The 25,037-nt window shown below is 36.7% G+C and overlaps 1 protein-coding gene across 1 annotated transcript in view; it reads right to left on the reverse strand.

Annotated features, from left to right (window-relative positions):
* Nucleotides 1-4,713: 4,713 nt before the first annotated feature.
* Nucleotides 4,714-25,037, reverse strand: part of LTN1 (listerin E3 ubiquitin protein ligase 1) — a 31,291-nt gene continuing 10,967 nt past the window's right edge. Inside the window, exons 12-30 of the mRNA XM_058829696.1 lie at nt 23,807-23,999; nt 21,209-21,448; nt 20,083-20,236; nt 19,685-19,835; nt 18,786-18,987; nt 17,693-17,852; nt 17,417-17,521; nt 17,028-17,170; nt 15,099-15,234; nt 13,871-14,015; nt 12,583-12,796; nt 12,074-12,311; nt 11,195-11,269; nt 10,165-10,351; nt 9,572-9,743; nt 8,047-8,267; nt 7,349-7,543; nt 6,537-6,704; nt 4,714-5,768 (exon numbers count right to left, since the gene is read on the reverse strand). Of these exons, the coding sequence (XP_058685679.1) occupies nt 5,706-5,768; nt 6,537-6,704; nt 7,349-7,543; nt 8,047-8,267; nt 9,572-9,743; nt 10,165-10,351; nt 11,195-11,269; nt 12,074-12,311; nt 12,583-12,796; nt 13,871-14,015; nt 15,099-15,234; nt 17,028-17,170; nt 17,417-17,521; nt 17,693-17,852; nt 18,786-18,987; nt 19,685-19,835; nt 20,083-20,236; nt 21,209-21,448; nt 23,807-23,999 (3,162 nt within the window). The 3' untranslated portion in view covers nt 4,714-5,705. The remainder of the gene's footprint in view (nt 5,769-6,536; nt 6,705-7,348; nt 7,544-8,046; nt 8,268-9,571; nt 9,744-10,164; nt 10,352-11,194; nt 11,270-12,073; nt 12,312-12,582; nt 12,797-13,870; nt 14,016-15,098; nt 15,235-17,027; nt 17,171-17,416; nt 17,522-17,692; nt 17,853-18,785; nt 18,988-19,684; nt 19,836-20,082; nt 20,237-21,208; nt 21,449-23,806; nt 24,000-25,037) is intronic.

Genomic DNA, 25,037 nt, shown 5'->3' on the forward strand with positions numbered 1-25,037 from the left:
CTAGGTGGGCTGCTCTTTACAAGAGCAAATGCATATTTAGTCAAAAATGTGTGCATATGGCTTTTGGGAAGGCAGTACCCATTCATTATTGGAACTGTTAGCCAGGAATTGTCCGATTTCCAAGCAGTTAGCATTTCCTGGTTGTGAAATGGGTACTTTTTTTGCAAAACATGCTGAGAAATATCTTGCAAAGATTACTTCAGAGATGCCTTATGTTTCTTTGTTTTTGCTAGGGAAAGAAATTTCCAGGGCTTGCTCTGCTGGTAACAGATGTTAATTCTGACACCAGATATCCTTTTGGCAACAGGCAAGTGCTGCAAAACTTCAGAGGAAAGGAAGCCTTGCACATCCACCTGGCCCAATCAACATCTCTCTCTGAGACTGGTCAACTTGCACTCATCAATGGAAATCTGAACTTCAGTGAGGGCTACAGCCTTGGAAGACAGTTGCAAAAAAGCATGAAGTTCTTCAGAATCTTGGGGAGAGTTTTTCTCTTGTTTTGTTCAATTACATTCTGTGTTTGCTTCCTGGCAGCATTTCTGTAATTTGAGGTCAGCCAGAGTACCTGATTTATCTCTGGTTTTTGTTTCATTTCTCTTTTGTAGGCTTAGAGCTCTGTAGCGCCTCTAAGAAAGAAAAGAAACCACACTGGAGGAGCAGAGCCTTGCATGGTGTTGGAAGTCATTTCTGCTCAAACTTAGTTTCACCATGAAAAGTCAGTGTCCCAAATCAAAGCATGCTTATTACTTCCCATCACTTGCTTAAAATGCAGGACCACTGTTTTGTTAAAGTTTGTTCTCAGACTGCAGAGAAGAGGAAATTGGTAGCTCACAGGGGTTTTCAGCCTCTGACCAAGGTAGTTGGCCATCTTGTGCATGTGTGAGGTCCCCATCTGGGGAGCTGCTAGTCATATGTTAACCACAAATTATATTGAGTTTTTGTGCCTTGATTTCCTATCATGAAGTCAGCTTTTAAAATGTGACTTTCTTGAGAAAATGGAGGGTCTACTGAAGCTATCTCTCCTCCAGAAAACTAAGACTGTCAATGAATAAAGTATGAACAAAGGAAGCTGAAAGCTACTAAATTATTTTTTACATTATTTAATGCATTTGAAATAGCATTTCCCAAAAGTTCTCAGCCTCTGTAGAATTTGTAAAAATGCAGTCTAAATTCCTGATGCAAAATTTACATAGTAGACTTCTGTGTGTTAGCAACTTAAATAGTTTTACTATCCTTCCCATAATCCAGAAATACTAGAGAGTAGGCAAGTTTCTTATTGCATACCAAAATTCGGTAATCCTATCTCTTTTACTGAGAGAGGTATTGTTTTGGAGAAGATTGCATAAGAGAAGATTATTGTAGCTTCTCACACTTCAATCAGAAATCTATTATGTGTTTGACTGTCTAGGGCTCTCTCATTTCATCTGATCTTTTAAAAGGCTTGTATACTGTGTGGGTTGCTTTGGTGGGAGTGACCCGTCATGCCTCTCCCTTGCCAGAAGAGATTGCAGTGAAGAGCAGTAATATGCTTTGATGGCATTAACAGACCTTTAGTTTCAGATTTCACTATTTTCCTTCTATGTTGGTTAGTGGGTTTGAGAGCTATAGAGCTTTGTTTCTGTTCTTTGGGCTTCCTGTGTGACTATACCTGTACAGAGTATTTGATGCAAAAATAGGAAAAGAAAGTCATAGGAAATTAAGTAGTATAAATTAGAGGCCCTTGGACCATGTCTTAGGAAGGCTGTGCAAGTACTGTACATCTCCCACCGAATGGCTCCTGAGCCTTTTTGTTTCCCTTTGTGCACTGTTGTGATTATGTGGTTTCACTGTGTGATTTATCCTAGTAGTGGCACTTTTCAGTCATATATTGAGAGCACAAGGTGAATCAGGAGGCTTCTCTCCTCCAGCTGGTGTCCTGCTCCTTAGTAGTATGCTGCAACATGAATATATAAGATTTGGAGACCATCCACTGAGCCTTAATGGAACTGTTGTTGCGTGAAATCTGACAGCGTTATCAGGAGGCACACAAGATGATGGGGATGAATGTGTTGCACCTAAAGTGACACAGTACAGTCCTTCCATTCACTGGCCAGTTTTAAAGCCAGTGGGTGGTTGTGAAAGACTGCAAAGATTAATGTCTTGAGACACTTTGGGATGCCTGTGTGGGGAAAAGGGCAGCTCAGGCCTTGCCCTGTCCCACACCTTCCACCCCTAGAGCCTGTGTCCCATCCTGTAGTGGTTCCAGACAGGGGCACAGCACAGGTGATGCTCCCCACCTGCCTCTGGAGCCCCTAGCCCAGCTCCTGAATAGCCAAATGACCACAAGTCCCACCTGGTGGAAGGGCCCAGGAAGGCCAAGGGGTATTGAAGGCTGAACATGAGGTAATCCCATTGTCTGGACCCTACCTCTCCTTTCTATCATCATTGGAACCCAGGAACTGGTAGCTGTATGTGTGCTTTTCTGTAGCTTTTCTGTCTTTCTCTCTCCTTCTAATTTCCTCTTCTAGGAATTTTGAGTAACTTGAAATCAAATGCACTTAAAGTTTGCTAAGTTGAGTGGGCCAAGCTAATGTGTTGAGAAGTGTTTCATGTTGATTTGATGTTGCACTAAACTTTTTGCCAAAGTTCCTTGATTTTTTTAAAGTTGCCAGTGAAGTCTTTTGTGTTGTTTTGACCTTTTGAGAATATCTTGTCAGTATTTCTCCTGTGCATCTAACTCAGAGTACATGAACCCTTTTAAAACTCTCATTGAGTGAGTTTCCTGGGGCCTTGCAGTGGTGGAAAAACATTTAAATTTCTTAAAAAAAGTTGTGAAAACTGAGCAATGCTGATCTTCATGTGAAATAATTACCAGAACCTTAAAAGGCACGTGCTCTCAGTCACCACCTTTTGTTTTCCTGCTTCAAAAGGCACAGTTTTTGTTTGCTTACCAAAATGAAGCTACCACAGGCTCCTGTGCTTTGCTTCTCTAGGCTGACATGTTGGTAAGGTGCTGAGGGACTTCCTGTTTTTCTACAAAAATCTCATCTTCCAAATCAAACTTGGTTCTCTGGGGATCTGATTAAGTCAAAGCTCAGCCTCCCTGTACAGGTGAAACAAGCCATGTTTAGATTTCACTAGCCTCCACACCTCTTGATGGTGAGATACTGTTCAGTCTCATTCTAGGCTCCAGATGTCAGCTGTGGCTCTGGGGCTGCTCTGAACAGACCTGGCACTGCTTCTCACCTGCCTGACACAGTGAAAGCTCTACAGGCCCAGACAAACACACCCACTTTGGAAACTCAAACAAGTAACCAGAAACCATCCTCAGCCTCCTGAATGTCTTCAGACTCCTCCATACATGTATTATGGCATGGGCAGAGCACTGCAAAGTATCTTCAAGAACAATATTGTTTCATGTCTATGTATTCTCTGTAAGGATGGACCTTCCCTCTTTCCTGCAAAGCCTGCACCCAGGTCATATGAGGCCTGAAAAGGTTAATGCTTTTTCTTCTAATACATTTAGGCTTTTCATTGAATGGCCGCTCTTGTTGTTCAGTTTAAGACCAATGAAGTGCAATCTTGATCAGAGAAGCAAAGTGAAGTGAAAAGAAGGAAAACAGTAAAAGTAAGAAGACTTTCAGAAGCTGTGAAAATAGGCCTCAGAAAAGAAAAAGCAGAGAACTTAGAGCTAGCTACAGCTGCAAAGCCTGAAATTAAAGAAGATACAATAATACAACATGCAAGGATATGAAACAATAGTTGAGTTTTTAGGCTTGGCTAAGACAGACCTTAAGGCTGCACAAAAATATGCTTACCAAGATAGCAGAAGGTTTTAAGCTTAATATTGGAGTATTGTGTATTGTTAACAGAAAGCAAACAAGCAAGCATTGTTTGAAGCAGGTGTACGTGTGCTTTTACTGATTGGCTACAACAATTGTCTGTAAGCTTTAGCAATATGCTATTGGCTGAAAAATTTATAAAATTATGTTCTGTAACAAAGAGATCTTTGGCTGCTCAAGGCAGACGTGAGCTTGTGCCATCTCCTGTATCTGTAGCTGAGACTGGTACCTGAATAAAGCTCGTGATGCATCAGCTGGCAGTCCCATCCCGTTTGTGAAAAAACGCCAACAAAAAATAAATATAATGAAGTAAAATGAAGGAAAATTAAGTGGAACATAATGAAATGAAATGAAATGAAATTAAATTAAATGCCCTGAAATCTTGTAGGCAGTAGTGTGGTGATTATACTCCCTTTTATTCCATTTTACAAGGAGGATACTACTGTGGAGTAATCTAATTAAAAGTACTCATCCATGAAAAGGTATTAAGGTTATCTGCCTTCAGATCAGTCACTGACCTTGCAAAGAAGCAATTTAGAATAATCAAAGTGATGAAACAGAGGCAATGCTGGAGTTTTAGCATCAGTAACTATGAAACAATACAGCTCGTTCCCTACTCTGTCTTTTCAGTTAGACCTTCTCAATGCCAGCTTTAAATCCTTTCCATCCTCAACTACTCAACAAAAGGTCTAGGAATTTCTCCTCTGGAACCCCAGCATTACCTGTTAAAAAATGGACTTCAGTGATCAACAGCTAAAATTCTAAAATAATAGCTGTTGAGGTACAGCTGTATGTCATGTAATTGACCATGCTACAAACTCAGCATCTGAAAATTTATACTATTAATTTCTAAGAGTTTATCACACACAGGAAGAGACAGCAATCCAGAGACTACAGAGATTGACAAAATTTATTTATTTATTCCCCATTTTTTTGACTTTTCAAAGAAACCCACTACAAATACCATCCAAGTTGGAATATACTAGTATGCTACCACTGTTAAAAAAAAAAGGCATGAAAAAAAAGTATAGTTGAAGGCTAATAAATTCTGATACATCTGCATGTTCACTTAAGAGTCCTTATTATTCTAGGACAGTGGAAGTACAGTAGACATTCAGTGACAGCTAATTTGCCAGCTCATGAAGACAAACAAGGACTGATCAGTGTGTCTGCCTTCTCTTGAAAAGCCAATCAGCAATAAATAGATAGTGTCATTCATTGTCATGCAGGAATGATTGTGGTCTCTACTTAGCTGGGCTCCTGGATTTTCATGATTTTAGGCTACCAGGTGGTTGAGGAGTTTGGGGAAAAAGAAACTTTGAAAGGTGGAAGTTCAGTTTATTAGAAGAGGCTATGTTTAAATTTTACGCTTTAACATATTATCACTGTAGTTTCATGCCTTAATGTCTAACAGCAACAACATTCTTTTTTCCCCCATAGAAGGGAATATTGTGAATGCATTATAATCAAAAATCAAATTTTTACATCACCTATGTTATATTCAGCTGTTATATTAAGAGGTATCACCTGGGTTAATTACATAACACCATGTTAGAATATGCCTAAAGTGAGACATTTTAATCAACTATGCTGTGGCTTAAACACCACTTTTCAGACATAACTCTGCATTATTTCTGAATTTTTTAATATATCTTAAAAATATACCAATTAAAATAAATTATTGTTATATATTTCTTTATATCAAAGAAGAATCTTCAAATTTACAAAAAGCCAGTCCAGAGGTAAATATGTATCATATTCCACTAGTGAAGAATTTAAAGTAAATGACATTATTTCCAAATAGTTCAGTTCTTTCAACATACAGTTTATTGCCTGCTCTTTATTTGTTATTTAGCTCACAGAAAGAAGAAAGAACATTTTGTTTCACAAGAATGTCTCTCGACAGAGTGGACATGTAGATTTGTTGCTGGATGAGAACCATTTGTACTGAAAAAGAGAAATACATCTGTTTAATATACAAAGGCAAGCTGAGTATCAGAAACACTAGTACATAATCAATAATAACCATTATTGCCAGGGATTTGTGTTGCTAAGCTGCACCAGGGCAGGTTTAGACTGGACAATAGCAAGTAGTTCTTCACTGAAGTGATTGGGCATTAGATTGGGCTGCCCAGGGATGTGGTGAAGTCACAGTTCCTGAAGATATTTAAGAAAAGACTGGATGTGGCACTTAGTGTCATGGTCCAGCTGACAAGGTGGTGTTAGGTCATAGATTGGACTCAATATCAAATGTCTTTTCTAACCTAGTTAATTCTGTGATTCTGTGAATGTAAATTAAAACATTAACTATACTTTTTTAAAAAACAACAAGAAACAGCAAAAAAATCCTTTTCCCTCATGCATGTATGCATGTGTATATGTACATATGTATTTGTATATACCCATATTAGACACACACTGTGTAGCTGCTCTTCTCTCATTACCTGCACTTATATCTTAGTACAAAATCCACAGAAATAATTCATGAGTTCAGGTAATCCCATGTACTCCAATAACAAAGTGGAAAATTGTTGGTAATACAGAAGTTTCTGGTTTAAACTATATAGGCTGGATGAGGCTTGGAACAACCTGGTCTAGCGGAAGGTGTCCCTGCTCGTGGCAAGGGGTTGGAACTAATGAGCTTTAAGGTCCCTTCCAACCCAAACTGCTCTATGATATTTTGCCTCTTTAAAAATATTTACTCCAGGTACTTACCAAGCAAGCTGAATGAAACTTCTTCTTGCATGTTCTGCAAGCTTTTTTGGGAAGAGAGTAGTTTGAACCATGAATGACTGAAAAACAAATCATGCAATCTTCAACGCCTTCAAAACGTTTATCCACGTTGTTTTTCCACAGAGATAAGCCTTCCATAATACTTCCATTCTAACAGAGAGAAAAGAGCTGTTAATACTGTAGAACTCCTTTGGACTATTCCTGTTGTAGTCATAAAAACATGAAGGAAACAAAGCCTGAAGGATTTATAATCTGAAATGACATGCAATACATGCGGTGCATAATTTATAATACTCTGACTTACAGAAAAGTAAGTATTCATCAGAGCAGGAAGAGTATATTCTGGAGCATTTAAAAAGGGATTTTGAAATTTTCAGTCACTGCTTTGTTTTGTTCTAACCACAGATGATGCAATTTCAGCAACCATCAGTCTTCTAGAAAATTCCGTGGATGGGATTTTTGGTTTTGATTTTTTTGTTGTTGTTGTTTGTGGGTTTTTTCCAAATAGTTGAGATGGTACTGCCACACAGGACAAACACTGGACCACATCCTAAGAGCTCTAAATTTTCAGCTTGGGCTCTGGATTTAACAGGACCTAGTAGGCTGATCATTTTACCTCTGCGTATGTATCTGGAGAAAAGCAGATGGTAAGAGTGACCCAATTCTATGAAGGCCTTTGAAATCTACTGATGAGATCTATTACACAGATCTATACAATACTGCATTACTCGGAATATTTTTCTGCTATAAGGACTTTTTAAGTTTTCAAAACTAGGAGCTTTATTTCAATTCACCTGATGTGTAAGATATGTGCTTAACTGTAGCATCCAATTGCGCCACTGCTGTACAGCCACACCAACCCTCTTTCCACTCTCAACTGTTATGGATCCCAGTGGATAATTTGATGGAAGCTGTATTATTAGTTCAATAAAGATATCATCAACAGAATAGGTTGCAATGACTTCTCGTGCTGCAGACCGAGCTTTTACCTTTAAAAAAAATATAGGTATTAAAAAATGCCACAGAGACATACTCAGCATCTCTAGTCTTTGTGTATGTATATATATATATATATGTACTAAATACATTACAATACACATTAAATTATTTTCTTAGATCAGGTAAACACTTTTTTTCAAAGAAAACAAAAATCTACTCATATCTTGGTAAACTAAAAAGAAATTACCAGCCATTTTTCAATCTACTGATTGATTACATCTTTTAATAAACAAAAAAGTAGTATATTGATAGCAGTACCTTCCACTGACGCCCTCAACTTCTTCAACATCCTAAAATTCATTCTTTCATGTCTTTCCAAGCAGAATATTAATAAACATCCATTTAATTTATTTTCCAAGGAAAAAATATGTTTAATCAGTCATTTAGAACAAAATTGCAATAATATAAAACAGAACTGGTTCTGAGAAGTAAAATTTCTTGAAATATTTGTAAAAAACTGAAGCGAATAAAAAGAAAGGACAAAAAGTCTTACTGTCATGCCATTAAATAACTGTGTGCTAGTCTGAACAGAGGATATTTCCTGGGAGGAGAGCACACTGCTGACATATTTGCTTGTGAATTTATCCACAACATTGAAGACACGCTTCTCACAGCTATTCCACCACAGCCTCACCATTGCTGGCAGATCTTTCAGTGTTATATGGTACACAGAGCAGGCCAAGTGTGGGATCTGGGATGACAGCACCCCTGTCCCTGGGAGGGAAAGAAAAGGTGTTGAAATACTCTTAATACATCAGTCACAGATGTTGATGCCTCCACACCACATACAAAAATTCTGTATAATAATATACAGATATATAATATAATTCCAATATAACTGTGGTAACTGGAATTTCATGTACATGTTCCTATTATTGCTATTCTAAGGGCTTGTTTGACTCAGGCCTTCTTCACCAGGCTGGTTTCTTTGTTCCTTAGCCTGACACTCCACACCTCAGAATTCACCTTCTAATTTAGAGACTGACCTCCAAGTAAACACCAGGAATCAACAATAATTTTATATTGCAGAAATCACAAAACACTCCCTTTGGAGTGAACAAAAGGTGTTTGGTGGACTGCAGAGCTTTGCAGGCATGTATTGAAATGGCCTCAAGTTCCACCAACAGAGGTTCAAGTTGGATACTAGGAAAAAATTCTTTGCTGAAGGAGTGGATAAGCATTGAACAGGCTGTCCAGGGAAGTGGTGGAGTCACCATCCCTGGAGGTGTTCAACAAACATGCAAACAGGGAACTTTGTGATATGGGTTAAGGGGCACGGTGGTGTTCAAAGGGTGAACTTGGGTGATCCCAGAGATCTTAATGATGAGTTAAGGGGAAGACTTTTCCTTGGGATGTCATGTTAGTGATTCTTTCTTATTGTCATACACATAAATTGTTCTGCACTATACAGCGATGTCCAATCAAAAACTTAAGAAATGGAAACTCCATTGCCTTGCTTATACCTGCATAGGTACATAAAAAATAATTCAATGAAGGGACTCAAAAATCTAATTCTCTTTCATGTTTTTCAGCTAAAAAAAGCAGCATATCTTCTCTCATCATCACTGATTAACCAGGTCTTCTGAACAGCATGACAAAAACAACATACAATTTAACATCTCAAACATTTAAAAATATATATTAAAATATTTTTAATATTTTGAATTGATATGTTAAAATACAATAAAATACAGACATTTTATTTAATATTAAAAAATATATCTAGAAGCAATGGTTCCAGAATAGATCACACATTTCTAGTGTTTTGGAATCGTTAGGACTCAATAGTAGCGATGTATTTATTCCTGGGTTTTGTTTTTCTTGGTTTCTCTAATAAACATGTCAACTTTGGTTAAGCTTCAAATGGGGAGTGTTAGCCAAAGATTATTAAACATATGTATGTATTTGTCTCTCTCTGCATTTGTTTTATAGGTAAGATTTTCTAAATTATTTTTAAGAGAAAAAGCTTATTTAAATATAACAACTCTCTCAAATGCACAAATACAAGTTTTACTAACCTTTGACATCTAAACGAAGCTCTTCAGTAAAGAAGGTTTTTGTGTCCTTATTCAGAACTTCTGAAGTTGGCCCAGAAAAGACAGGGTTTTCAGGCATAAGCCTGAACAAGTGATAAAGCAGTTTATTCAAGCTTTTAGTTCTTCTAAGGTATTGTGAGTAGAGAACTCGCAGCTGGTGGCATTAAAAAAAAAATCACAAAAAAACCAAAACACAGTAAGTACAGCTTACTCTGTAAATAATACAACTATGTTCTTGCAGGGAGGAAGAGCAACAGTGTGATTCAGAACTAATGTTTAGAAAAGAAGTTTAGTTCTCTGCACCATTTTGAATGATTATATTATAATATGTACTAAGCTGATTTGAAAATGAAAGAAAGAGTCTTAGTTCTTCACTGGTCTAATCTTACCATGCTCAAATACAACAGTGCAGAAATCTAAGTCTACTGGTGCTTTCAGAATTTTCACTAATTTCACTAAATCAAGGGATAAGAAGTTACATAATTAAAAGAAAAAGGCTAGATGAAACTTCGAGACTGAAACTAAATAAGTAGGATAAGAAATTCAGTTAAAAAGAAAAGACTCTGAAAATATACCTGAGAAGAAGCTGCTTTAAAGAAAGCTAATGTTAACTTCCAAGTGAGGAGATATCCTAGAACAAGGCAGAACTCATCGCTCAGGGGTTGAATAACTGCGAATTCTCCAACCGGAATGCATTCCAGGATGTTTTCTAGCAGGAGTTCTTGAGTGGCCAGGATAGACATAAGAGCTGCTGGAGGTGATCTGTGGAAAAATGTTATCTGGAATAGTGAACTCAAATCTTGAGCACAGCATGAAATGAATTTATGTTCACAGCCTTCCTAGAAAGTCATGAAAGTAAAATCATGCACAGAACATAAATTGAGCCTTTTATTACAGGAAAATTTACTCTTTTTAAAATTTCTTCTTTTTCCCTGAATGGGATAGCTGGTATTTTTACCTTCTTAGAAGACAAATTTAAACTGAATGCTGATCACTTCATCTGGGAGTGGTCTATGGCTGAGCTGATTTAACCTACATCATCTTAGCTGTTTTGCTTGCTTTCTCTGGAGTCACACCAACAAAGGAGCAACTGAACAATGATCTCCTAATCACTGTTGGCTGTGGGTTGAAAAGCCTTTTGCAGCTCTGCAGTTAGGAAAGGTATTAATCATTGGGCTGAGGTTAAAAAGGAATTTTAACCAGTTACCACATTCCCTCTTCAAACCAGAGACCTCACTAGATTCAAGCTGTATAAAACACACAGGTTAATTTTGTTCCATTTCAAGTAATTGAAATTACCTGTGCAGATGGACACATTCTGAATACAAGTAAAAATTTGCTAAGATTTTCTATTATAAAGCATATATGGCACTTACTCCAGTAACTGCACCTAAAAACAATCGCAAATACTGACTCCAGTTTTAATGCAAAGGCAGATAGGATCAAAATATTTAATATTTTAAATATTTATAACCTTATTGTCATAGCTATGCAATTTTTTAGCATCTCCTGGCTGACTGCTACTCTGCTGCAAATTTCAATCTTATAACACATTTTAAAAATATGGAAGACAGTCATATAAAAAGTGAGGGAAAAGATACACACAATGCCAATTCCTCCTCTTCGTCACCATAGGACTTGAGATCTTCATCATCAAATTTAGGCAATTCAGGCATTAATCTATAGAAATATGGAAAGGAAATCAAGTTTAATTTTTAAATTATTTTTAATAAATTATTTTAATATATGTGATGCATACTTCTTTGCTGATCAACATCAACACTACTGACAGACAATAAAATAAAGGCAGTTATTCTTTAACAACACAGAATCTTTTAGAGACACATCACCATTGCAAAGATGGTTCATGAGTGACAGCCAGTGACCATGTATCCTTGCTCACTTCTCTTTCCAGGCCTCTTACGTTTCCTGAGTCATGCCAAAATAAAATTCTCTATCAGAATAAACTATTGCAACTTTATGCCTCAGTATAAGTGAAAGATAATGGTGGCTGGCTTAAGCAACCTGCCTTGCAATCTGCATTTTGGGGAGCCAAATGTACATATTTTTCAAAATCTGTATTGCCTCTCTAGGTACTGGAAATATCCAAGAAGTTCACAAGAATACTACCCATCTATATTCATTTTCATACCTAAATTAGTGAAAATAAAAATATCATACTATTTAATGGTAGTGTCAGGCCCAGATCAAACCTGAAATATTTCAGTTTACATTTTAGGATTCTATGAGTACTAAAATATGGGCTAAAAACAAATACCTTTATTAAGTCTGCTAATACAATTAACCTTAGCATTCATAGTTTTATATTGTGTCCTCCAAATAAGAACACAAATTGCCCAGATAAAGATTTTCTCCCATAACACAACATAATTTTGCTACAAGTGCATATTCTATAGCCCATATTTTTAAAAAAAGGGGCAGGAGGGCTGAGAGGTGATGAGTGAAAAATTTGTAGCCTCTTACTTATGCATCATATGGTAGACAGAAACCTGTACAGGTCGAGCCCGGAAAAGCAGCAATGGAGAGAGTGTGTTCAGTAGAGTCTGGAGTTTATCTGGAAGATTTGTCTTCTGGCCTGCAACAAACTTCGGTGGCAGCTTATGGTTTAACAACTGGTCCTTTGAGATGTAAGTTAGAGCTTCACCCAAAGATGTTAACACAGAATTCTGAAAAGAGCCTTCTGATGCATTTTTGGTTTCTCCTATTTAAAAGAAGACAAGCTGTGATGCAGAATGTATGGATGATACCATAAACAAGCTCTGCTGAAACAACTCAAGACTGCACTTGGCAGGTTCCATCTAATCTTAACAATCTCTATGCTACATGCAATCACTATTAATTAGCATGTAAGTGTTAAAAAAACTGAGTTGTTATAAACTCTATTTACATTATATTCCAGTAAATTCAAAAATGTGGCCTGATCAGTTCTATTTCAGAACACGCTGGCTGTTATTCCCTTGTCATATACTTGCCTGTGATTTTCACCAACAAAGGTAACAGCAAATTGTGAATTCCCTCAGAAAAGAATTCCTTCCATTCACTGACCAAGTTCTTAGGAAGATTTGCAGTAGTGTCAGGAGCTGCAGTCTCAAAGTAAGCGCTAACGGCAGATGCCAAGTCACAACTGACACAAGCAAAAATCTGCACAAGCGGGACATGGTAAAGTGAACGGCTCTCACTTGTTGTCTAGGAGGAAATAAACAGAGAGTAAGATTCCTCAACCATAAATTTGCTTTAAAATATGTTTTACATCTCCTGTCTACACCAGGAAGTGTCATTTCAAAGACAATTCAATTGCAAGAACCATTTGAAAATTATTTGGGGTAGGGAGGTGTGTTTAAAAATAGGAATTATACTTTAATACGACTTCCTGAAATGAATTTCCAAGTCTCACCAACATTTAGAACCATGGATTGTTTCCATTGCATAATCTTCCTTATAATGACAAGAAGAAAATTCAATGGACAACACGCTACTAAAATCTGGAAATTATTCAAGTGGCTATTTCCTCTCCTCCAACACAGCTGCTTTCTTTTTTGTTCTTACTAGTTCTGTCAGAAAGGAGTATCACTATCAATTAAAAATATTCCCTGCTTAGTCTACACAACAAGATTCTCTTGAAAGTTTTTTGTTTGTTTTTAAACAAAATACATAGCTCTGAGGCACATACCACTAGGTAAGATTAATCCTGAGACCAAGAAAGGTCACACGAAATTTCCAGCCTGCCCTTCTAAATACATAGATGATAGAGAGTGAGAGATTCTGTATCTTTATTTGATTAATCAGGAAGGAATCAGCTGACTACTGGCACTACTGACCTCTTTCCTAACAGCATTAGAATATAACTTTGATATTCCATGTGATCAGTTAGATACTGAAATGCATACACTGCTTTTTATTGTTAATTTTGATGTATCATGTTAGACTGTGTCTTAAAGGAATATTGTTTTTCAAGACAGAGACCTACAGCAGACATATTTCAAGAATATTGCCAATTACCAATGCAATTATTAAATACCATATTACTTGAAGAACGAGCTGATTTTATCTCCATACACAAAAAGAAACAGGACTGTGTAATTGCTTGTGCTTTTAAACCACATATGACCTTTGTCCAAAGTCCAACATAAACAGGATTTTGTGCAATTTTTATAACACTGTGTCAAAATATTCGGTACACTGAGATTACCGTGTCCCTGCCATATGCAGGGAATAATCAAAAAGATAAGGGCATTAGAAGTGAAGATGCTTCCATATTACCTCTAACCAAGCCAGCATGGAGCACATCAAAAAGTCCCACTCGTTATCAGCCAAAGGAGCTGTGGAATATTTCAGCAACAAGGGAAGGTAACGCATCATCTCAATGTTGAAACCAAGCAATTGAGCACTTGCTTCTTTCAGAGTGCTGTAATAAAAACACATCCAAAGCTTACATAGCTTCGTGTTGTAGACATGAGTATTTATATTCTCACCTTCACTCCTCCTCACAGGACAAATTTGTCTGGCTCCACCACACTCTGCCCTATGTGCTTTTGATATTCTGTCTTTCAAAGGCAGAGTGCTACATTAGTTACCAGCTCTAAATAACATTCCTAAAATACAGATTCATACATTTCTACAATTCACACATTTGCTTGAGCAATACACTTACATAAACTATGAATTTTAGAAATTTTAATTAAATCAATGCAAGAAAAATAATCATTTTAAGTTACTGATTTAGGAAAAAATATTAGCCCTCAAGTGTCCAAATATACATTACAGATTTAGATTATTAGGAAGAAATCCTTCCCTGGGAAGGAGGTAAGGCCTTGGCACAGGTTGCCAGAGGAGCTGTGGCTGCCCCATTCCTGGAAGTGTTGAAGGCCAAGTTGGATGGATCTTGGGGCAACTTGGTCTTATAGAAGGTGTACCTGCCCATGGCAGGGGTTGGAACTGGAGGAGCTTTAAGGTCCCTTCCAACCCAGACCACTCTATGGTTTTATGATTATTTTGAAACTTTGTTGCCTGGATTTTTCTCATGATAGCCAAACAAATAAATCTCTGTATATTTTTACTCCTTGCTGGAAGCTTTTCAAGTTACATCTTTGGGTCCAGAATTTTTAAAAGACAGACACCTAAGTTTGTTGGGCAAGTTTTATTCCTGCTACCAAAATAAGCAATCAGAACTTGGAACTGAATATCCAGCAGCACCTACAGAAGTTGGTCGGCTCTGAATGCATTTGAAAACACTTGACATCTTTCAAAAGCATTTACAAAGCTCCTTAGTTTTCCCAGCCTTCAACCATCCAGGTAATTTTCTGCAGTATGAGTTAGTGTATACTTAAAACAGATATATTAAACCAAGGTTTCTACAAAAGCTTAAATATGTAATATTAGAGCAGTAGATGGCAGCTGTACAAATTGATTTTGTTAACTAGTCTGTATTTTTAAACTCTTGTCTTATAAATAAGAAAAGAAAGTCAAATTATCTCAAAGTTGTGCCCACCAGCTAAAGAGAAAGCTGTCCTCATTATCATTTTTCCAAGATATTATGATTTTCAGTATTGCAGGTAGTAGATGATCACAATCAATACTTCTATCCTTCAAGCAGGAGTTCAAAATGGAAAGACACCCAAATGCTCCTATGATAATAAAAATGTAAAGTCAGTAGTCATAACTATCAAGACAAAACAAATATCAGAATGTGTGTCAACGGAACTTAACTTTAATATCATAAGACAGTTTGGACAATACCTAAGCTTTCTTCTTTGAACACTTAATCCACAGATGTCATTGTTAAATCAAAATACAATATCCAATCCAAACTCTTTTTAAAAAAACTCCTATAAGATTAAGTGATAAGTTTATAAAATTTTTAAAAAGGAAAGATACCTTCTAAGATTGAAATTTCTTTGTGCTACTAAAAATACAGTATGCTAAGCAACAATTTGGACAGATAATTAAGACAATGCAACTGAAAGCTGTGAATTTTAATGTTACTGGAATGTTAATTGGAGTTCTAGTCCAAATGGTAGTTTTTACTTTTAGAGTGAAGTACAACTGTTGCAATAGTACTGTTTTCCATTTTTAGGAAGAACTGTATTTATCTATATTTCTTGGAGAAAATGAACATTTCCAACGAGCACGATGACAAAAAAATAATATAAAGTATCACGTATGCACAGCAAAACCAAGCAACCAAACCCCTGCTTCACTTAAACAAGTTCAGCAGTGTTTTTTCACAGCTGACCTGAAAAGAAAGACACCACTGGAATGGTAAGCCCACAACCTACACACCACTTAACATGAATTTGGACATATATGTTGTGCTCAGGAATCCCTAGAAAATTGAGAAGTAGTAGAAGGGAAATGCCAATTACAAATAAAAGGCCTACACAACAGGGGAGTGAGGATTCTTCCATTTTCTTCTGTTCAAAGTTTCATAAACACATTTCTTTGCCTCACTGGTTCACTTAGAAAGCCAGAAAGCCTCAACTAAGTTGAAAGAGTAGGAAACTACCACAGTTGAGACTTTTAAGATTCCTCTCAATTTCTGCATGACACTAACACTGACAATTTTCACACCTGAACATCCATTTGAAGAAGTCATCTAAAATCCTGAGAACACTGCCATGGGACAGATGTCCACAGTTTAAAGTAACAAAAGACAGTGTTTTTTTCAATTTAAGTAAGCACAGTTCTGTTACAAAATAAAAAACCTACACTTTTCATATAGACTGATCAATAAGAGTATGTGAAAGAACACACAAAAGCAGTAAGGGACAAAAACAGAAAGGACATTCTTCTTAAATGACATCTAATTCATACAGATAGAAGGACTTTGTGTGAGCATTTCCAAATAATTTTCTTGGAGAGCAGCAAGTTTGTGAAAACACAGACCCAAATTAAGTGGCTATATTCAAAGTAATATCATAATACACCTCAACCACCCCTTAAGTAATTTTCCACAGCTGCAGACAGTTAATGTAGTGCAGTTTTCAGCTGGAGGAGCTACTCAAAAATTGTATGTAAACTCTGAAAGAGTTCTTGGCAAAGCATCTGAAGACAATCATGATAAGCTGACAACAGTAATATTTTTGCACATTGTTTAAAGCCCGAATGGTTCACTGAAAACGTTGATATTTATAGACATGCTTATATAAGATAGATCAAACTAGAAGACAGCAACATCACAACACTTTTAATAATAATGGCCCAAATCTTTTCATTTTAACTTTGTAACTGGCAGTAGAGCTTTCTGAATGAGACAGAAAATTACTATGCCAAACGGTTTAAAAGAAACAGGCAAACTGAAAAGTATTTCTTTCTATGAAGAGCAATATTATAGCAAATATGTTTTATCTAAAAGCAAACATTATTACAAAATAATGTTCTTAAATTCTAATGAACTAGATTGAGGTAAGAACATACTCACCATCAGTGCTGGAAAGCTCTGTCTGTGTACATGTCATAAGCTTGGCCACACAATGGAAGACAAGTTCCCTCTTTTCTTCCTCAATTAAGAAAGGTGATAAACACTGAAGTGTATGCAATCTGCCCTCTGTCAATGGAAGGAACCTATTCATACAAGTAAAACACCAACAATGAAATGAACCCAAAAACTGAACTAGGAAACAAAGTATCAGTTCATAATGACATAATATCCTCTGACATAACTAATCCCACATGCTAACCCAAATCTGACTTGTACACATGTATCACGTCATTTTCAGCCTTCGGTTGTCAAAGGTCAGAGTCAGGATCGTTTCATACTATCAACATTCACAACAAACTGCAAGTTTGTAGGCAGCAGTATTAAGATACCCTTCTGTTGTCTTGAAAAGTTCTTTCCTCTCCCAGGATACAGGGCTCTCGGCATGGATCACTTTGGCCATGGTTAAGGACCAGAGTCTTCCATGTTCCTCTGATCTTCAAAGAAAAAGAAAGACCCTGGTTAATATATGCAGATGCTCAGGGTTCTTCACCACAAAAGCATCTGGATGCATTTTGAATCAACAAACAGATGGAAATATAGTGGTACTCTATACAATACAAACCATGAAGACAGAACTAAAAGTTGTTTCACTTGTTCTCACATACCTGTCAAATAGAGTTTGTTGCAGGCTAGCTGTACTACTCAGAGCACTGAACTCCTCATATGTGATGTGCATCTCTTCTAACATATGAAGATATTCCAGAAGCAGACAAGGAGGATTCTCCAATTCTTTAATCCATTGTAATGAGTACAACAGTTCTGCAACTAATTAAATAACAGCTGATGTTTATAAATGACTACTGACTTACAGAAGAAAGAAGTTTGCAGTTCAAGTTTTTGTTGGTTTTTTGAATATGCTTTTAATGCATTAAAGATATTTTTACATGCGATCTCAGGTGCTTCAGAGTATGAACTGGATATTTGCCATTGTATCATAACATACAAGAAAAAAAAGGATACAGTAATCTATTCTAGATATTCAAGAAATTTTAAAGCAAACTAAGCATGGCATGACTCCTCTCTGTTCTGCCCCTTTTCTTTAATATATATTTCTTCCAGACAAGGCAATCAATACCTATGTCCAAAAGAAAACCAAGCAAATTTCATAAGAGTTACCATGAGGTTCCTTCATTAGCTTACAAAGACAAACATTAAACAATTACACTTCTCATCATGGTGAGATTTTTGGAGATGGAATTGTTAATTTGGTAATGCTGCATTTGACTTGAGCATTCTTGAAAATAAAAGACAACCATATTCCACCTCATGGAATTAAGAAAAGTTGTTGTCTCAAGGTATTTTTAAATTATGGTTAAACCCTCAAGGGAGAGATTTAGTTCTTATTGCCCAGTCATGCCAATGCATGGTATGTTTGGGCAATGAACAAATCTGAACTTCGTTGAAAAGTCATACTTCTCCCAATTCAAAGTTCTGTTGAGATAGGATGTATATAACCAAAAGAAGTTCCAGAAATATAAAAACTACTTTTCAAGATCTGAACAAAAAACACCAAGCAAAAACAAACAAACAAAAAAAAACAATCAAACAAACAAAAAAAAACCACAAACCAGCAACCAAAGGTAAAAGGATAATTTCTCATACCTGTATGCCAAACTCTACCTGTGCAGTTCTAATTTTCAGTTGAGATTACAACTACTATAAAATAAAATTCCTTAAAGTTTTACCATTGTAACTTACTTATATTATCAATTTTCTTTCTTTCAGCATCATCATTTCCATGGACTGCACTATTTTTCAGTTGAAGTAGTACCATTTTACTTAACAAGGCTGAAGTACACAGATGGCCTGGCAGTTTAGTTGTGCCACACAGCTTGACACTTGATCCCAGAGGGTCACAATTCATACTAAGCCTTCCTTCCAAAAGAGGCTTGTGCATCCACTGTAATATGTGCATAAAAAGAGTATTAAAAAGTACTTTGATCTGTTTAACCTTGAAAATTCAGAATTATTGAGAAATAACCATGAAACATACACATTCATATCAAAAGCACAATGGTGACAATGACCCACTCCAGCGTATTAAAAACCTAATTGCACAGCAGTAATTTGGAACTGCCATGCTGCTAAGAAACAAATACATTTCTTTAGAACACTATGTATTTTACAAGAAATTGTAGGGTTACTGAAGCCTGTTGGCTGCACAGGAAATTGCTGTCCTTCCCCACCCTCTACTCTACATATGTCAGCATTTTGTTGATAGATAGCACACCACACTCCTCTGCAGATATTGATGTCTTTCACAAGACTAATCTTTGTGAAGAATTAACTTAGAGATAAAAACATCTTCATAACGGTTACTCTGTCAGATAAAATTCCAGAACTGTAAAGCAAGTTGCTGGTGTTCTGTGCAGAAAAGGGTAATTTCATGGATTTTGATTTTTCTCCAGTAGTACTGGATGGGTCCATAAACAGAGATTTTGTCCTCTTTATGGACAGAGGCTAAAAAGAACCTCTGCACAAACATACGGTATTCATAAGTGCATTGCTATGTCAAAAGAAAGAATGCTTACCACCCTAGGGGACAGAGGCTTGAGGAAAGATTGACCACCCTGTGCAATCCATTATCATTTCCATACCTCAGAGCACAGAGACTCGTGCAGTTTCCCCCACTCCGTTCTGTTTGGTGTGACATGCTCAACATAAGCTTTCACAAGATATCCAGACTGTCCAGCAGCTTCCATGAGCTTCAACAACAAATCACTGACTGCAGAGATCAAAACCTGAAGACTGAAAAAAGGAGAAAACACTGCCATCAAGTTGGGCAATATTCATTAAGAGCCACCTGCATATTTTCCATGGATACAATGCTCCATACATGGAGTACCAGGGGTGGTTAAGTTCTGCTCTACCCATTGCCTCCAAGAGGCTGAAAAGTCTTTCAGTATTACAGATGTTAATTAAATAAAGGCTATTATAGCACTGATCCTGGTTTGTTTTGGAGAATGACACATTATGGAACAGGCATCCCAATTACCTTTTAACATCTAAAGAGGATGACTGAACTTGGTTCTTGACCCACAGTGCAGCTTTAAGCAAAAAGGTGCTCTGTTTCTGAGTGCTCTGAAGCTGATGCACAAGTGAATTTACACCAGACATCCAAGTGTGTTTTAATTTGCATACAAGTACATCTATTGTAGGGAAAAGAAAAAGGAAAACAAAATAACAAAAAATGGACAAGCAAAACAACCACAAACAGGTAAACTGTAATTACAACCTACAGCATACAGCAACAATCAAATGTCTAAAGATCCTACAGAAGGAAAATAATCCTCTTTTTTGTGCTTACATGCAAAAACTATCAAAGGCACACACACAGCTTTCTCGTTGCACAGCAATTTTAAATTCACTGTGACTCATAGGTAAGATTCAATTTAATTAAGAGTGACATTCCTGTTGTCTGCTACCATATGTCCATATGGTCTTCAAAACCACAGATCTTTCTACCAAAATATGGAACATTCACAACAACAATAGTAATTTATAAAGCAGTAGTGGTTTCCAAGCTAGTACTGACCTACTTCGCTTCTACGACAATTCTGAAACATTGTATTTACTCATATTTATGTCAGTATATGCATATAACAATTTAGCACCCTCAAATTCTGCATTCAAAGAATATAAATCAGGATCTCAGTCTGAACATGAGACACTGGTAGAGAGAGGCATGGATCACAACTTGTCTGGGCAACTTGGCCAATATAAATGGTTTCAGAATAAATACATGTTATCTGTAAAGAAGTGATTGTACACAGGTTTTCAGAGACTCCCCAGATTGCAAAACGAACAAAAAAAAAGGTTCATTTGTTATATTTCATAGACTTTAAACAACTTCTGTAACAGTCCAAATAGTGTGCAATATCACAGCCTCCAAGTTAGTTGATACTAACATTAAAAAAGTGTCAAAATCCTCATAAATATGTTCAGGACTTGATGCTTTAGTAGTACCTATGGGCACAGTAAATTAAAGCAGATTTTCATGAGTTACAGCTGCAAATGCTCAGTATTCTATCACACACTTGATTCTGTTTCATGAAAAGGAAGAATTTAGATGTAATCATCACCTATGGAAAGGCTCAGTTGAAGTTCTTTTTCCAGATTACCTGTCAAGTGTGTTGCATCCTGCCTCTGGGCACACAGCTGGAAGATGGTAAGGAGCAAGTCTTCTGAGGATGGCATCAGCAAACACCCTTTCACTGAGCTGAAAAAGCTCGAGGCCACATCACAGATGAAAGATACTGATGGTTCAGTATTTCCAGCTTCAGAAAGATCCTTCGCTTTACACAGAGCTGCTTGAAGTTTATCAATAATCCTTTCAACAAAAGTTTCACCAATCAATGATTCTGTTGGGCAGAGGAAAAAGACAGTATGCTTTAACTGCTTGATAACATGACTGTGCAAAGATGCCATATTAATATGGACCAATTTGATTTCTCTTTACGAATTCTGAATGCAAAATAAAGTGCAAAGCCGTTTCAGTCTAATGGATAACTAAACTCTCTTATTTCATAGACACCAGCCAACATTTCACACTGCCAAGTATTTTTCTCTAAACCAACTGAAGCAGCTTTGGAAAAGGTATTTAAAATAGAGCAAGTGCAAAGTGATCCCTCCCCCTTTTATGTCTTCCTAGCTTCTGGCAACCAGCTGTGAGCCCCAGATCTCACCGGACTATTGCATATAGCCACGAACATGCTTAGATCCTTTTTCACAGGATAGAAAGCAAGCCAATCACATCTATCCTTAAACTCTGCAGTATCCTGAGGCAATGAGTTCTATTATTTAATTATAAACTGTATGAAGAAGTGTACATTTCTTTCCCCTCAAGACTGCTATCTAAGCATGTGTTAGAAACTCACGTTCTTCCACTGAAAGAAATAATGACAAATTTCTCATATTTGCATTTCCTATATAAATTGTGATTTTGTGGCTCTTAAGCACAACCCCATCCCTAACCAATTCTACTACAAGCTGACAAATTCTAGTCTGTTTTCTGCATCTACAAGCAGAAGCCATTGCTTGTCTAACCATCCCTAGCAGATTTCTTTGGGCATATTCTAATTCTATTACACGTTTTTCAAAAGCACAGAGGTGAACAAGAATATTGCAATAACCAAAACTACATGCAGTATTCTAGATATTGACAATATATTCAGTATATTGACTAGATGCTATAAAAATTTTCATTTGTCCTCTGTTCTTTTCACAACAGCTTCTAATAACCTGTATTCCTTTTTTACTATCTGTCATTTACAGGGAAACACCACAATGACTGAAGATCTCTTTTTGAGTTTTAACAGATCAGAACCTATCATTGAACTGACAGTTACAATTGTGTTCTTCCCATGTATACTTGTAATATTTACTGGCTTTGGATTTATTTTGTAATCTTTCATATCATTTAAGCACTAAGTATGACAACACACTGCTATGGGTCTGTGATGTTTCAGTAACAATTAACTTCCTTTCACTATTTATTCTTTTTCCCCTTGAATTCCTTTCATCATAGGCTACTGATCCATGAAAGGCTCTTCTATTTCCTCCATAACTATTTGCCATAATAAACTTAGATAAGAGATCTCATTAGAAGATTCTTTTTGAAAGTCCAAATACTCTACTTTGGCTTGAATGACTAACTCAAGAACCACTATAACTCCTCAAAATCTCCTAGGCTTCATCCAGTATGATTTAAAAACAAGTCACCCAGCACCCAGCAGAAAATGAGCTCAGAGTGTCTCTGGCTCTAGAGTCAAAAAGAAAAGTCACTGGACAATCAGCCCTAGAACATCACAGACTCACAAGCACATTTTTTGAACTCTCTGTGGAGAGAGGAAACAGGTTTTCCTGATGGTCCTTTGCATAAAAAGTTCCAGTAACAGAAAAAACAATCTTAGGACACCTTCAGGATAACTTGTCTAAGTACATCCACTACAGTGAGCTGCCTGTGTGCACCTTTGACACTTGAAAGCACCATGAATGTGCACAGCATCCACTGACACTGAAATATGTCACCTCAGGGATCAAAGCAAATGCTGACTTTACATGGAAAACATGAGGAAAATTGAACTACCCTGGAAGTCTATATTAGATACTAAAAATGCAAGAAATAAATTAAATAGGCTGCTATTAATAAAAAAAAAAAGATTACATATACAACATAAGAACACACACAGACTTTTTAAAAGACATGAAAATAAATGGAAATGGCCCGAAACAATTTAAAGATCCTGTAACAAGGCATTACTAAAATGCACGTAGGTCTGTAACAATTGAGTTGGTATTCTAGTTTTGAAGGTAAATTTCACATGCTATGGTTTAAAAATTCATATTATTTTACAGTACATCAGCTGATAGATCAAGCTTACTTAAATTTTCCTCAAGTTCTCAGAACCTGCAAAACTGAATTTTCTCTTTAAAAACTGCCCTTGTTTAGCAATGTGGACCAAAAAAATGGCAGCTACTGCTGCAAGTTAGTGTTTACAAAATTAAACTGGATGTAGTGAACTGGCTTAGGTATAAAAAAAGCCCAAAACTAAGAAACTAAAACCTCAACAAAAACCAACTAATCAACAAAAAAATACCAGAAAAAACTTAAATGTTCTACATGAAGTATTCTAAAGATTGCAAATTCCTTTCAACCTCATGCAAAGCATAAGTGCAGCATTTACACTTCATGAACTCCAAGGATTATATATGCTCACCATTTTTAACATGCTGTGACAACACCAAACTCAGGAGGGTCCACCTTTCTGAAGAGGCTGATCCTGATGAGGCTGCTCTAGGTTTTAAACCCAGGTGACACAGATCATCTGCCAGCATTACCAGTTTTTCTCCAAGCGTGTCCCCTTTGAGCCAGTCAGAGACTAAGGAAAGTTTTGTTGTGCTTGAGCATGCCTGGATCACAAGAAAAACATTCCAAGAATCCTTTGAGGGTATAGAATAATAGAATGGTTTGGACTGGAAGGGACTGTACAGATCATCTTCCAAGTTCCAATTTAAGTACCAACCCCCTGCCATGGGCAGGGACACCTCCCACTAGACCACGTTGCTCCAAGCCATGTCCAGCCTGGCCTTGAACACTTCCAGGGATGGGACAGCCACAGCTTCTCTGGGCAGCTCCCTGTTATGAACAATTAACTTTTATTCCTAAGCATAAGATTAGTATGTCAAACTTGCATACACAGAGCGAGAATGATACAATCTGCCACAAACAGCCTTTAGATTTTACATCTGTAACAACACCCCCCAACTTTCTCTTTGCCAGAGACAGCAACTTATGACTGCGTCAGATCTCTACTGCAGAGTGAAACAAGTCATGCTTCCTTTACCTTTCTCCTCAAACTGTAGAGCCCAGGAAACTCCTATACTAGAATTAGAAAAATAACTTCTGGATGACCAAGTTGGCTGAAATAAAATCTATTTAAAACATAAAAACTGTTTACAGCACCTGAATTTCTTTAAGAAGAAATAGAAGGTCACAAATTAAAAACATTATTTTGCTGATGAACCACTGTAAGCTACAAAATCATAAAACCTGAATAAAATTCCTAAAATACACAGCATATGTGAGGGAAGATCATATGGTCTATGCACTGGACTGTAAGTCAAGTGCAATGAGTTCTTGTTCAAGAATTCATCATACACTTCCTATTTCATCCCATCCAATTACTTAAATGTCAATTTGTCAATACTCAGTGTGAAAAAATGGAATACTACCTTTTCCTTATAAGGATGATGACATAAATAATCATTTAAATTATAGGTCTAATCCCCAGCTCCATTTTCTCTAGCTTGGTCAACAAATGAGGAACTCCTCTGGCTCGAAAACCAAACTGACCATTATTGGAAGGAGCAAAGATTCTTTTGTTTTGGCATCATCACTTCATTTTTAAGACAGTCTCCAGATTTAAATGTATTTAAAACAAACACTAC

The sequence above is a fragment of the Poecile atricapillus genome, chromosome 1 (genome assembly GCF_030490865.1).
Source record: "Poecile atricapillus isolate bPoeAtr1 chromosome 1, bPoeAtr1.hap1, whole genome shotgun sequence".
In the NCBI taxonomy this organism is placed as follows: Eukaryota; Metazoa; Chordata; class Aves; order Passeriformes; family Paridae; genus Poecile; species Poecile atricapillus.